At 32.9% G+C, this 15,000-nt stretch overlaps 1 protein-coding gene across 3 annotated transcripts in view; it reads left to right on the top strand.

The window, feature by feature from the left end:
- LOC125043575 (maestro heat-like repeat-containing protein family member 1) overlaps positions 1 to 15,000 on the top strand; it is a 29,142-nt gene that overhangs the window by 7,104 nt on the left and 7,038 nt on the right. For 2 of the 3 annotated variants that reach the window (XM_047639782.1, XM_047639783.1), the window contains 16 exons: positions 1 to 25; positions 578 to 711; positions 1,170 to 1,322; positions 1,566 to 1,750; positions 2,410 to 2,553; positions 2,877 to 3,039; positions 3,258 to 3,437; positions 4,341 to 4,409; positions 4,556 to 4,724; positions 4,854 to 4,992; positions 5,537 to 5,696; positions 7,659 to 7,954; positions 8,273 to 8,410; positions 9,546 to 9,654; positions 9,781 to 9,927; positions 13,112 to 13,135. The exon at positions 1 to 25 is cut by the window's left edge and continues 129 nt beyond it. In XM_047639782.1, the coding sequence (XP_047495738.1) occupies positions 1 to 25; positions 578 to 711; positions 1,170 to 1,322; positions 1,566 to 1,750; positions 2,410 to 2,553; positions 2,877 to 3,039; positions 3,258 to 3,437; positions 4,341 to 4,409; positions 4,556 to 4,724; positions 4,854 to 4,992; positions 5,537 to 5,696; positions 7,659 to 7,954; positions 8,273 to 8,410; positions 9,546 to 9,654; positions 9,781 to 9,927; positions 13,112 to 13,135 (2,235 nt within the window). The remainder of the gene's footprint in view (positions 26 to 577; positions 712 to 1,169; positions 1,323 to 1,565; positions 1,751 to 2,409; positions 2,554 to 2,876; positions 3,040 to 3,257; positions 3,438 to 4,340; positions 4,410 to 4,555; positions 4,725 to 4,853; positions 4,993 to 5,536; positions 5,697 to 7,658; positions 7,955 to 8,272; positions 8,411 to 9,545; positions 9,655 to 9,780; positions 9,928 to 13,111; positions 13,136 to 15,000) is intronic. The other variant, XM_047639784.1, reaches the window with a different exon arrangement.

Here is a 15,000-nt window from a genome sequence, read left to right as displayed (position 1 = left end):
GCCACTAGTCATAAATCAGCTGTTGGTCAGTATCTGTGGTAAATTGATTCTTTATTATATTGCCATTTTAACTTCAGTTTTACAAGAGATAATTTATTCTGCAAAGCTGTTGCCAAAGTTACAGTAACTGCTTAACATTCTAGGAATAATTATGAAAGCATAAAATAGATTACTTACCTAAACCTTGGAATCAATGAAGGTATCCCCCAATTGTGTATTTAACCTGCCGTGCTAGCTTCTTTAAGTGCAGGACTATTTAAGTTTACTATTTAACAAAGAATGGATAGGATCTTGAATGACAAGATACTATACTATATTAATAGATTGAATGAAAAAAAAACACTGCTTGGTAACATTGTGTCACCTTTTTATAAACCTGTTTCGCGTATTGTAAATTTGATGGTGAGGAATTGCTAACAAAGTAAAGACTAGTCACCGCTGAAAATAGAAAATACTTTTGGAATCTTCTAATTAGACAGTGGATCTCTTAAAATTAGGATAGATTATCATAACATAATTTTTTATAATTTTTTTTTTTTTTTTTTTAATTAGATTTAACTCCTTATACTACTTACAGAGCGAGAGAGCCTGGCCTTGTCTGTAGGTACCGCAGCCGCTACTCATACAGACCTTGTTTTAACTCACATAGACATGTGGCTCAAGACAGCAGATCCTGCCAAAAAATCCCTTTCATTCTTCAATTTGATCAAGGTAATATTTTGCATGCTACAGTACACCTTTGTTCTCTAGTATACGGATCATAGTATGACGTGATATCAGTTGCAGGTATGTTGATGCTTGTCCTGTAATTTATTTTTCTGTTTTGATGAATGAGATGAAAATGGAGAAGGACGGGAAGATATTCTCAAACTTCTCTTAATCTCAGGCTTGAAATTAGTATTATGGTTCAGGTGTTATATACCTCTCTAACCAGTGTTTATTCAACTATGTATAGTTGTCTTGGCTTTTTTTTTCTAATCTTCTTTGTTTGTTTATCAATTTCTTTGAGGTTCCTGGAATAAGTATTGCTATAGTAAATTACATTGCCGTTATACTACATGTATATATATATACATGTATAAATATTGCATAGTTTCTATTTGCTGTAGTTATATTTTGCAAATGCCATTTAATTCTATGATCTGTATTTATGCTTTTCAAATTTGCAGCAAGATACACGAGTAGAAGAATCCTCCTGGATGCGAGCCAGTATAGTGCTGTGCCTCGGACAGATTTCCACTTTGGCTCCAGCAAGTGTAATTGGAAGCCGTGTTGATGGCCCAATCATGCTGCATCTTCTTAATATTATTAATAGTAACAAGGTAAGAAAACTGCATAAGGTATTAGATCATTATGTCTATGGATAATAAAATAACTGATTTTCAGGCTGATATACTGATAGAAATAGGTAATTTATTACTGTGAACTTGTATTATATTTGTATACACATGTGAAGTACTACAGTATTTTTGTAATATTTCTGTATTTATACACAAAAAGAAATAAAAATGTGTATTCAAATGATGTGTAGGTCTGATGGTCTAGATAATTTTCCTTAATTACAGAGTGAAATGGTGAATGAAGCAGTTCTCCATGCTATTAGCAACATTGCCCGGGCCCTTACTCGCCTTCCAGACTTTAAGCTTCGTCAACGGCCTTTGCTTATTACACATCTAGTCAATACATCTAGGACCGAAGGTCTTCCACATCCTGTGCTTGCTAGCGTCCTGCAGGCCCTGAGAGATCTTGCGTATCCTTCTGTGCTTAAAATATTGACTCGTTTTATTTTTATTTCTATAGGGCTCCACCACTAGATGAGATGTTAGATTATGTAATGAGGTAGCAACAGACTTTAGATTATGTAATGAGGTAGCAACAGACTTTAGATTATAGCAGACAATATAAACAAGCTGAGAATTTGTATAATAGAATATGGAGATTTTACATATCATAAGTATCAGAGTTAATATGCAGAAGATAACTTTGTTTTGTTTTCTGTATAATTGAAATGATTGAGCAAAGTGAAGGATGGGGTCGCAAAAGGAAGTATGAATATTCATCAACCCGATATACAGAAAGAACAAGTTTAAGAACATTTACATGCAGGGATCACACAACTTGCAATGACTGGATATGTAACTGAGGTAGTAAATAAGTTAGTTTGCTATATAAAGATTCAAAGATTTATACTTTTGAGAGATGTATTATTATATAAGTGCTTGTAATTCATCAGGGGATAATATGTCAAAAGGTTGAACTATAAACATTACAGTGGAACATGATAGTATAGTAATCTAACAACTAAAGAAGCTACTGTATACTGTTGATGATATCGGGTTAATGGTAATCTTTGACCGTATGTTTTTTCTTGCAAATAATTAGAAAGTTAAAGACCTTAACTCATACCAGTGCTCTTGAGCCACAGCTGAATGTAGAAGAGAGAACAATTATTCTGCAAGCAGGACTGAATGCTACATTGCCACGTTTCTCTCAAGCAGAGAATGTTGACCCATACCTTACGAAATGCAATGCCCAACTAAGTGTTCTCATCAGGTATGTTTGTGCTGCTGTTTTTGTAAAACATTCCAGACCCTTAAGCTGAAAAAATATTTTTTCTCTATTATAACTTGTATTAGTGAAAATTAACCTAGAAACAGAATTGATTAGCATTTTATTTATGCCTGCTAATTTTTGTATATATCTATACCTTATATTTGATGTTTGCTTATCTTATTTAGCACTTCCTAAACTGTTTTGGAACATTTTTTTTTTTTTTTTTTTAAAGATATTCAATTTGTTTTTAGAAAGCCTACCTTTAGTATTACTTGATTCCAAAGATTTTTTTTTTTTCTAGTATACCATTTAATTGTTTTCAGAACTATCATTCAGAAGGACACAAATCCTGCCACCTTAGATGATGTGACAACACTTCTGCAGTCATGGACAGTTGCACCTGCTGAGCTAATAAGGATTAAATCTGTTGAACTACTTCACACAGCACTTCGTACTTATTATGACCATTTAACCTTTACAATTGAGGTTTGTATGTGTTAGTCTTAATTACTTACTTTTATTTTTCTTTCTTTCTTTCTTTCTTTCTTCACTAAGAGCTGCTCATTTATGTATATGCTGTATTTATATGCTATGTTCATTTGTGGGTATATTTGTATGATTTTGGACATGAAAATACACTAGTATATATCTTTGGATGTTTAGATTATTTGACATTACCATAAGAATTTCAACCATTGCTACAGGGACCAACAAACTTCAACCAGACCTGTCAACTTCTGGCCTTCCTAACACCTCGCCTGAGTGACCCAAGTTCCCAAGTGCGAACACAAGCAGTGGGTAGTGTCTTCATGGTGTTACGCATAGCAGGACGTTACAATGGCCAGACCCCTGATCATGCTGATGATGACCTAGAACTTCTAAAGGTTTGGCTACACTTTTTTCTTCTTCTTTTTTCCTGTGCATAAAAGAAGTGTTGCATGTGTTTATTGTTTTTCTGTTGTTTTTTTTGCCTTTAGTGGATGTACATTTCCTCAAGATACTTGCTTTTCATCTTTTGCCATCCAGAGTACTTTCAATAGATTTGTAAAGGATAACTTTCTGATGGAGAAGGTGCAATATTTGATAGAAATAGCTGGTTAAAGCGCAAGTAACTCCGTTTGCACCATTTTACAGAATCTTTTCTGTCTTGAGATTGACAATTGTAAGGTAGCAATAGGAATGGATGTTTGTTTTAAAAATTTTCAGCCAAGATTATTTATCCCAAATTGAATTATCTCCTGCCATACCTATACCTATTATAGTTGAATATTAACTTGTGAAAACAATTATTTTATGTAAAAAAAGAAACAGGATGAATGAAGCTGTGTATCTGGTTTTAGCAAATATTAGACTTCTGTTTAAATACATACATGAAGGTATTAAGATGCATTTTATTTTTAACTTTGTTAATGAAGTGACATTTCATTTTTTACCATTGGTAGATAATTCTGCCAAAGCAATATATCTTCGGCATTCTGATACCAATGGCTTTCACCCTTAGGGAAAACGGTCACTTGTTTAAATTGAAGTAAAGCTGAAATGAAACCAGTACTGAATGTGTACTATTACTACACATTAGACCTACAATGTACAGTAACTTAAGAAACGGAAAAGAAATGGAAGAAAAGGAAGAAAGTGTCAGAGGAGTCCTTTTCATCCCATTTGCAACATTTCACTCGAAAGATGTATGCGGTAGTGCAATAATCAAGAGTATAACATTTTAGAAACTGGGTGTTAAGTGAGATATTGATTAAGATTTCTTTATTTCTTGTTCTCATGCTTTACAGACTGCTGAAGAACAGATATCAGTTGATGACCCACAGAGGATAGACAATCTTGTCAAGGATGTTGGCACGGTAAAATGCACTGAATGTTGTAAAATAAAATAGGAATGTCACATAAAGTTCATTTGTCAGACTTTGCACGTTGCTAATATTTGAGAAGAGGCAAACAAAATACGAAAATATGTTCATTACCTATTCCCCTTGTCCCACTTTTTCAGGTCATTAGCAACAAGTTAACGTTTGTGCAGCTGAGGTCCTTCTTATCATGTGCAGTTGTGGGTCTGCAGGACAGATTAGGAGAGTCCTCATCGGGTGTTGCACTTGTAATAACCACTATATTTACTCTCCGTGGACATCAGCTTCACCAGCACATAAAGGAGATCCTAGGCAAGTTTCTGCTAAAGCTTGATTTTTGTATCGTTAAGGTCTTTTGTTATTTTTCACGAGAATGATTATGTAGAATGATATATATACACTTTATAAGGGCCATTGATAAAAGTGTTTCTCTCTTCTTAGACTCAATATATACTCGCCTGGAGAAGGTTAGTCACAAGGAGACTCGAAAAAGATCTGTGGAAGCACTGACTCAACTGTCTGCCCACAACCTGAATCTAGTCTTGGATACCATGCTCAATTATCCTCTTCCATATGAAAGGTAGATAATTATTTATATTTTTCTTTCTGTTATCAGCATCATTCTTCCTTGGCCTTTCTTCTCAGTGATCTGGACAGTATCTTATCTATTCAAAATAAATGAAATTTGAATGGTTAACTGTAATATATAATCCACATATATTCTGTACATACGAATCTCTTTGTAAATAACAAAATTATATTTATGAGCACTAGTTCATTGCCTTTGTTTTTTCTTGTTTAGTCTTTTATTACTCTAAAGTTGGATGCTTCAGGTAGTATAAAACCTGAAAGTCTTGATATATATGATAATGCCATGGTAGTGTTTCTCACCAGTAGTTGTATGTATCTCCTCTACAGCTTTCTAATCTTTCTATTAAATAGCTAACTGAATTTAATAACACTAGATTTTGTCCATTATTAGCTTACTGATGAACTTGCAGTGCCATTGTTTTTATGTTTTTTTTTGTTTTTTTTTAATCAGGGTGCAAAATAATATTTGTAGAAAGTCGTGGCTTAACCTATAGTTGAGTCATTTTCTCTATATCATAGTTTTCTCTCGACAGTGGTGTGTCAGGTACATGGCGTAATTTAGGTCATGATCCAAAGCTTTGTGAGTCGGCTTTAGAGCACCTGAAGCAGATTATGGAGCGCACCCAGCTGTTCACTGAGCAGCCCACGGCTTCTGATTCTACTGTCAGGATTGCTACTCTTCCCCCTCTCTCAGTAAGGATGATAGGGAGGCTTCAGAACTTTCAGAACCAGTGGCATTCAGATTATAGACAGTTGTTTCATAGACTTGAAAAACAATAGTCTGTGCAAGAAAGAGGTATATTAGTTTTAGATAGGTTTTCAACGAAGAAATCATTGCAAGGCAGGTGATATTACTATTTTATCACCAATATCTGTAGCCTATTAAAAGCAAGGTTTTGATAATCAGCCACAAGAAATTAAGTTACCTTGCCTGGGCTGACCACAAATACAGAATTTTAAGAGAATGTTAGACAGGAGGATTTAAGAAGGGTTCACTCCTTGGCCACGGAAATTTGAGCAGCCATCGAGTGCAATGCTCATAGGTGTTGAAAAAATTTGATGAGATGTGAAGGTTGATTACATTTAGATTTCTCAGTTAACCCATTGTTGCTGGGAGTGTATGTATATATGTATTGTCTACTATGGGTTTTGAATTTTGAATTTTGTTTACACATACATGGCTCTGGAAGTGCTTAGTCACCAATGGGTCAGTTACTAGGCCTGACCTCACCACTTTACCCCTTTCCTTGAATTTTCAGAAAGAAGTTTAAATTTTTTCCTACTTTATTGGTTATAACATTGCATTATTAATAACATTAGTAATAATGGTAATGTAATTTTAGTAACAATAATAAAAGTAAGAGGCATAGATACTTCTTTCCCAAAATATTTAAGGAATGAGATAAAAAGGTATATGATTAGCGAGCCATACTAATTGACTCCCTGGTGACTAAGCATTTGTAAAACCATCTAAGTGTAAGCAAAATGGATTAAGCAAAACTGCAGTGGAAATTGCACCTACTTGACATCAATGGGTGAAGAGGCATCACTGATAGTAAGTAGAAAAGAAAAAAAATTGTGTTATTTATGAGCAAAAGTTTACAGACTGTTTTCATGATTTTATGCTTTGGTCAGAAGAGCAGAATATGGGTCGACCTTCCCTGAATTTAACTCTAGTACCTATTAGAATTCCGCCAATGACTATCCTAATCTTAAGAGGGCTAAACTTTTAAAAGTTTTTATTATAAGAATAAAATTCTGATATGCTGGATATACAAAATTCACTGTGTAGATATTGATGGAGCATGACCTTATATGCAGTATTCTAAAATACCCTACTTGTTAACTTCTTGTAATAAAAAAATACAATGTCACTGATACACTTTCACTATGGTGACAGCAGTTAATCCTTAAATTCATAACATTGTTATCATTGTCTCTCTTTGGAAAGTTGAATGCAATCACATTAATTAAAAATACCTTTTTTTATTTTTTATGTAAAGAGATATATATATATATATATATATATATATATATATATATATATATATATGTGTGTGTGTGTGTGTGTGTGTGTGTGTGTGTGTATGTGTGTGTGTGTGTGTGTGTGTGTGTGTGTGTGTGTGTGTGTGTGTGTGTATGTGTGTGTGTGTGTGTGTGTGTGTATATATATGTATATATATATGTGTGTGTGTGTGTGTGTGAAAATAAAAAAGAACTTTTGCTAATAATCTTGGCTTCATTGTAATAATCAAAATTGTCAGTTCTTTTACATAAGCTTTATATTTAGACAGTTTTTTTTTTTTTTTTTTTTTTTTTTTGCTTTCATTTGTATTTGCAAATATTGTTATTATCTTCAGCTTCATCCCTTAAAGAAGAAAGTGTGCAAAATGTCTGACCATGTATTTCACACTACAAAGCATAATTTATCTTGCTACTTTCATTAATAACATCTAGGTGAAAGAACTCAGGCACAGATCGTTTGAACTAACTTTTTTACTGCAATAGAGCATTTAATCCAAAGCATATTGGCCCTCAGCAATACAACAGTTCAGAATTATTTTTCCTGCGATCTTTAGTTAACTGATTTCAAAGATATATGTGATGTGACACTGTCAAGTATTACAGTCAATTAATGTACTCCATTTTAAACAGGCTATTTGTGGCCTCACTGAACTCATTCATGACCTGAGACCTCCTGCTAAGAGTGAGCAAGAAGACAAGGAATGGGAAACGTTGGAAGTGAGTGAACCAGAAGAGGAGCCACAAGCCTGGCCAGATTCCCAGAAAATTATTACTGAGAATTTCCCATCCTTAACAGCTCTCCTCTTACTCTCGTATGGTTCTTACGTGGGGGTTGTGGCACCACTACATCAGACAGGGGGCACTAACTCAAAGAGTGCCTTTAATTTCATCCCAAACAGAGGGGCCACTGGGCTGGTACCAACAAAGTAAGTTGTTCCTTATTATTTGTGTAGTTTGTATTGGTGTTTCTATTTTTATTTATCTATTATTATTATTATAATTATCATTATTATTATTATTATTATTATTATTATTATTATTATCATCATTCATAAAGTGAAAGTAATAGTTTAAATTATTATTATTATTATTATTATTATTATTATTATTATTATTATTTAGTTACATGTATTAGATAATGAGTTTGACAATTAAGTTGCTATATACTATAACAAGATACTGATATGCATCTATACTAGTCCAATTAGATAGTACTAAGTAAATGCTTTTCTTTTCATTTACAGAATTGTTCTTCAGTGTCTTAGGTCACTAATAGACGTCATAAACTGCAAATCTCTCAGTGTTGTTCTGACAAACAAAATCAGAGATGAAGAAGAAGATACCACTGAGATATTCCTGCATAGCATATCTGAAATCACAGCGTATGTTCTTTTTTACCACAGAATAAATTACGTAACCCCTGAAAGTGATAGGGTGGTTTCACATATAGGATATAAGATTTTAGTACACTAAGCCAGTTCCAAAAGAATACAGTTTTTGGTAATATATCTTTTATATTTGTCTTTGCAAAGCATGAATGGGTTTCAGAATCCCTGCAAATTAAAGTCATTTAGAAAATAATTCCAAATTCTGTAAAATTGCTTTTGGTTGATTGCAGCAGATTAACTCAATGTCACCGGGAAAATGCTGTGCTCAGTTTTTGTGAAATGTCTCTGCACATAGATGGCTCAATAAGTGCTTAGCCACAAAGGAGTCAATTAGTAGACCTTGTGACCTTACCTGACTTCACCTTTCCTTGAATTTGATGGTAAAACGTTTTGAATATTGATGGTGTTATTTTTATTATAGATTATATTATAGATTACTATAATGTTATTGACACAAGTAACAGCAATATAAGATAACGAAAATATTTTTGAAAATCAAAGAAAAGGGTAAACAGGCAGTATTCTTAATTGGCTCATTGGTAACTTAGTACAAGCCATCTATGTGTAAAAACAATAAAGTAAACTCACAGTGGCCATGACATGTACGTACATGCCATGCCCGTAGGTTTTGGGTTAAATGCCAAACTTTTCTCATCATTGTGGGTTAGTCAAATTAAGACCTTCCAATGATATAAGCTAGCCATCTAGTCTTTGTTTTATAACTATTTTACATTTATTGTGATCTGATGGTGTGTGTGTGTGTGTGTGTGTGTGTGTGTGTGTGTGTGTGTGTGTGTGTGTGTGTGTGTGTGTGTGTGTGTGTGTGTGTGTGTGTGTGTGTGTGTGTATATACACATATATATTTATATATACATATATATATTCATGTGCGTGTGTGTGTGTGTATATATATATATATATATATATATATATATATATATATATATATATGTGTGTGTGTATGTATGTATGTATGTATATTATATATATTTATTATATATATATATATATATATATATATATATATATATATATATATATATATATATATATATATATATATATATATATATACATATACATATATTGTATATATAAACAAATACCTATATATTTCATCTGTGAACAGGATGCTAGTTCATGAAGCCCCTAAACATGTTGAGAAGCTTGTCACCCATCTAGACTCTCACCATGCCTATGAGATGCAGAGAGTTACTGTTGCAGCTGTCTTTGCTCAGGTAAGACATGTTGCATTGACAGTCTTTGTTCTATATCCAGTGATTGCACAGAACTGATATTGATGGGACAAATATAAATGTTAAATTGTATATATTTTTTTATATTTACACATTTGTATAAAACAGTTGATTGCTGAAAAGTGTGGTGGAAACTACGAACTTCTGGAAAGTATTACTGACGGTTTGCTGTCGAGGTTGAATGATCGATCCGTGCACGTCCGCCGCCTGGCTGTGCGAGGACTTGCCAACTTTGCACATCTTCAGCAAAATCAAGTAAGTTGAAAATGTCCTAGTGTTTAATTCCTGGCTAAGAATATTGTATAGAAACTCAAGATATTGTTTTGAGTGGTGAGTAAATCATTGACACCTGGGCAGAGGTTTTCAGACATTTATGTATGTTCTACCTCTGGTCTGTTTCTGAACTTTCAGATTACTGAAAAAAATATTTATAGAACATTAAAAAATAAAAATGCACAGAAATGACAAGGTAAAAAAATGATAATCATTTAGATGTAGCCATTTCTGTCATATTAAGTTATTTGTGTGTGTGTGTGCAGTATATATATATGTGTATATATATATATATATATATATATATATATATATATATATATATATATCACATCCAGAACTGTTGTGTGTGTGTATATGTGTGTGAGTTTGTGTGCATGCGTGCGTGCGTGCGTGCGTGCATGCTTGCGTGCATGCGTGCGTGAAAGAGAGACAGACAGACAGACAGACAGACAGACAGACAGAGAGGCAGAGAGGCAGAGAGGCAGAGAGAAAGAAAGAGAGACAGAGAGACAGAGAGAGTGCTTGCATACATGTTCTGTATATGCAATACCAAAGCATCATCTACTCAGCAGGCATGTATTCTGAACTTTCTTCTAGTGAAAGTCAGATATACCATATATTGAACAGACCTGTAGTAAGTTTATTTCTTGTGATTAGTCATTCCTTTTTTTTGCTCTTCTGCAACATATCTTCTCAATCAGGTCAGACAGTTATCTGCAATATTGTTTGTGTAAGACAGTGTGCAAATTATTATTTTTAGTTTTATGCATATGCACATGCATAAAACTATATAGTACACCACCAGTTTTTTAGCACCCATTTTTTCAGGACTGGATTTTATATATCTGTTTTTCAGATTTAATAGAGGTCAGATGATAATAATTCAGTGATAATCCTGTAACCCCTTAATTGTACAACTCCTATATCTCTACAGCAGGGTGGGTCACTAGAGACAAGTCAGTTTGCCAGCAAGCCATTTACCTAGGGGTAAATGCAAGGAAAGTAGGTTGGGCTCTGGAAAAAAAACATGAGAGGGCTGGATCAGTTTCAATGATGGGTAACATTTTTGGTAAAGTCAGATTAGAACAGACTCCATCAGTGTACTGTGCTCCACTTATAAGTAATTGCAAAGCTTGTAATAGGACTCATGATATATGTGTGTATATATACTTTGTAAATTTATTGATGTTTCTTTATATATTCATTTGTATGTTTATGGATATGAAGAAAGTAGATCAGAAAATATATAACCAAATAAACATGAATATGAAATACATTCACAGTGCAGATTTTCTTGGACAAATATGTTTAAAGGCTTAATTTTCAGTCAGATTAATGATTTGACCAAAACTTTTGAAGAGAAAAAGAAAAAAATAGCTGCCTTCTTAGACAATACTAATTTTGTCACAAAGCAGCTCCTGAACCAACTTTTCTTTGCTTATTTGATACTTAGGCACCCTGAAATGATGCACCCAAGTACGTTGCAATCGTGTGGAAAGCTTAGCTTTTTATTAATATATACATTTTTGTTGACAGGTATAGTGCCACTTGTGAAATTTAGCACATTCATCATTTTGATAAAGTCTATATGTACAAGAGTTGATGATTTTTTGTGTAAATATATATTTGAAAGATGTATATGTTGGGACAAAACTCTTGGTAAACATTAAGAGTGAGATTTTTAAGGGTTTTCTCAGAAAACTTTTTTGAGTAAGATGTGACAGAAAATTGTTTATTATTTTAGTAACAGTTACTTTTTATTTGGTTATTTCTTCCACCAGATGCTTTGTTTTTTTCCAGTGTTTCATGCATGCTGCCTAGCTTACCTGTTCGATACCAGATTCCAAAGTGAAATGGTGATTTTATTTTTTTAATTAGACAAATAAAAAGAAAGTAGATGGAGGGAAAAAAGGAAGAAAAGAGTAAAAGAAAATGTAGCACAGACTGGTAGTGAATTGGTGACGGTTGGATTACGTCAGAAGTTTTGTAACCTTTTTCACTCAAACCTTGCTATTCAAAGGGTTAATGAATCACGATACATGAGAAAATTAGATGAAAAGGCCTTATTCAATTTACTCATAAGAAAGTTTGTACAGTGAGAATAGACAAAGAATTTAGCTTACCTACTGTTCCATATGCCTGCACTTCCTAGCTGTTAGTGTGGATGCAGCTTGAGACTTCATGATGGAAAAATCTGGTTTCTTGTCTTAGTGTTTGTTTGAACCCAGTGCTGCTGGGAAAATGCTGTGCTCATTTTTATTTTTTTTGTGAAATGTCTTTGCACATATAAGGCTCAGCTAGAGCTTAGTCACAAAGAAGTCAATTAGTAGACCTTGTGACCTTACCTGATTTCACCTTTCCTTGAATTTGCAGCAAAAACTTTTTTTTACTAATGCTATGAATATTGATAGTGATATTTTTATCATAGACATTATAGTTACTATAAAGTTATTGACATTAGTAACAGCAATATAAGATTATCATCAAATATTTTTGAAAATCAAGGAAAAGGGTAAACACCCTAGACAGGCAGTACTCATAATGGGTTCATTGGTGACTTAGTACAAGTGTAGCCATCTATGTGTAAAAACAATAAAGTAAACTCACAGTGGCAATGGCATGTACGTACATGCCATGCCCGTCAGCTTTGGGGTAAGGGAACAGGAATTATATGAATAATAATTTGAAACTCTTTCTTTTTTTAAGGATTTCTTTTTGTACTATTTAATTGTATAAGATAGGCAGTATCAGTTTGTTTTTTTCTCTCTCTCTCTCTTTTCTTTTCCTTCTTCTCTCTTTTTTTTTTTTTTTTTTAAGTATAAATATGAAATCAGTAATCATCTTACAGCTTCTTGACCTTAAAGAAAATAAAATCTGCATTAGACTAGAAATAACTATCAATACAATACAAATTTTACATTCTGCAGCAAGAGTGTAATCAGTCTGGTAACGAGCAGAAACAACTTGGAACACCTTATAGGCTATGCCTCTTTCTAAGCAATTAGAAGATATGTGAATGTGAATGACATAAAGCTTGAACTTTGCAGCTTAAATTGACATAGCAATTGTAGCCTCTGTGTTCTTAGCAACCACTGTAATGAGTAAAGAGTTTGCACTCTTACCCAATTCGGTCATATCCTGACAATTTTTTTTTCTGTTCTAGACCTATTTCCCTCAGTGGTTTGGGGTAAGTTCCTGATGATATCTGTATGAGTTTGTTTTGTTCTAATAGGATGTAATGACACTTCTTATTAACTTCAGTATGATGGTCCTATTTGTAAAGACCATAGCTGTTGATCTCATGGTACAGTGTTGGAACTAGCTTGGTTGGATGTTATTTCCTATATAATTCAGTTTGTAGATAGTTGCAGCTAGATCGATATTCATCTCTTAACAGTAGAAAGTAATGGAACTACTGTGTCACTCATATACATCCAAAGTTTAGTAAAGTTCCCTATATGTATTAAACAAGAAATCATGCATTTTCTTTCCTTCATAAAGAGAAATAAATGAAAATCAGATTAAAGTAAAACTTTATTACTTTTATGTTTTTTTCTGGAAGGAATCTTTATAAACTGATAGTGAATAAAACACATTAGTGATACAATTTTTGTCCATCTTAAACATATGAAACTTGAACTCGAAAAAGTTTGAATGTCAGTTTTTCTTTTCGAATTTTACCTGTTCATAGAAAAATAATAATTATTCTACAGATATGATTAGTATTTCTAAAATCACATCAATTTAAGATGGATTTTCCTATCTCTCTAATAATCGTTTTTATAAACTAAAGATTTATAATTTATATGCTAGTCAGTCTATATTAAATGAGATGTCATTATGTTCTGGCTATTAATGTGATTTAATGGTTTTTTTTTTTAATTGCAGAAAAGGTGTAGGTTATATGCATGTTATATTTGGTCCAAATGCTTACTGTATACACTGAAATCATTGGGAATTGCATGTAAATCTATTGCATTTTTTGGTTATGTTTGCATTTCAATTGTGCTTTTTGTGATTCATTTGCACCTCTTTTCATGTGTACATCTTTTTCACCCTTTCTTTCTCTATCATTTTCTGTACATCCCAATAACACTGGCAGTCATGATGCTTCTTGACACAACACTCTTGAATGAGCTAATGTTTCCAAATCATTTATCTCTTCAGTTTGATATGGCTTTGAGTGCATTTTATGCTCCTGTGATAGCTGTGATTGTATGAGAAATTTGCAGTTTTAATTTATCATTCAGTTTAATGATGTAGGTAAAAGACACATTGTTATATCATAACAGAAAAGATAACTCTGTCATCTCCATTAGGAGCCGTTTCATTAAAAATTGAATCTAAGTGAGCAAATTAAAAATCATCTACTGTGACCAAGGTATCTCCCTAGGTGTTTCAGAGGAGTTGATCAATATTGCTCACTGTTTATGTGTGTGTGTGTGAGAGGAGAATTGTTAAACTGTAGATTTTTATAAAGGCATTTAGTGAAGCATATAATGTTAGATAAGTGATTTGGAGACATTTTAAGAGTAGGAGGATAAGGAGTATCAGACTGCTAGCAAAGGGAAATGCTATTCATGGAATATTCTGTTGTTATTGCTTATACCATTTTATATTGTGTTATCAAGTAATAAATTGATAACTTAATGTGATTAAGAAATGTAGATTATAATTTGATATTCGGAAGTTAGAAAATTATCTCATTGTGGGAAAGGAGTAATAAGGATTTGATATAGTAGATCACGTGAAAAAAAAGAAGGAACATGGTGACCATTTTGGCTGTTTTACGACTGTTTTTTTCATGGGATATTAACTAGTCAAACAAATAATGAATAATGATAAACTATTGAGCAGAAATTAAAGTAACAAAAAGATGTCGAAATTCTGACCTATTTCTTACTTGTAAAAAAAAAGGAATTTTTCTTCTTTGGAAGTTGCTTTAAGTCTTAAGTCTCACCAGGCAAAGATTTTTTTAGACTGTGACTTCATTTTTTTTATTGAAAAGATTGAGAAAACTTAGATGGAAGACACTGATAGAAAGTAAGAGGC

The sequence above is a fragment of the Penaeus chinensis genome, chromosome 34, assembly GCF_019202785.1.
Source record: "Penaeus chinensis breed Huanghai No. 1 chromosome 34, ASM1920278v2, whole genome shotgun sequence".
Classification (NCBI taxonomy): domain Eukaryota; kingdom Metazoa; phylum Arthropoda; class Malacostraca; order Decapoda; family Penaeidae; genus Penaeus; species Penaeus chinensis.
Note: the sequence above shows the minus strand (reverse complement) of the source record. Positions and strands in the feature narration are given on the sequence as shown.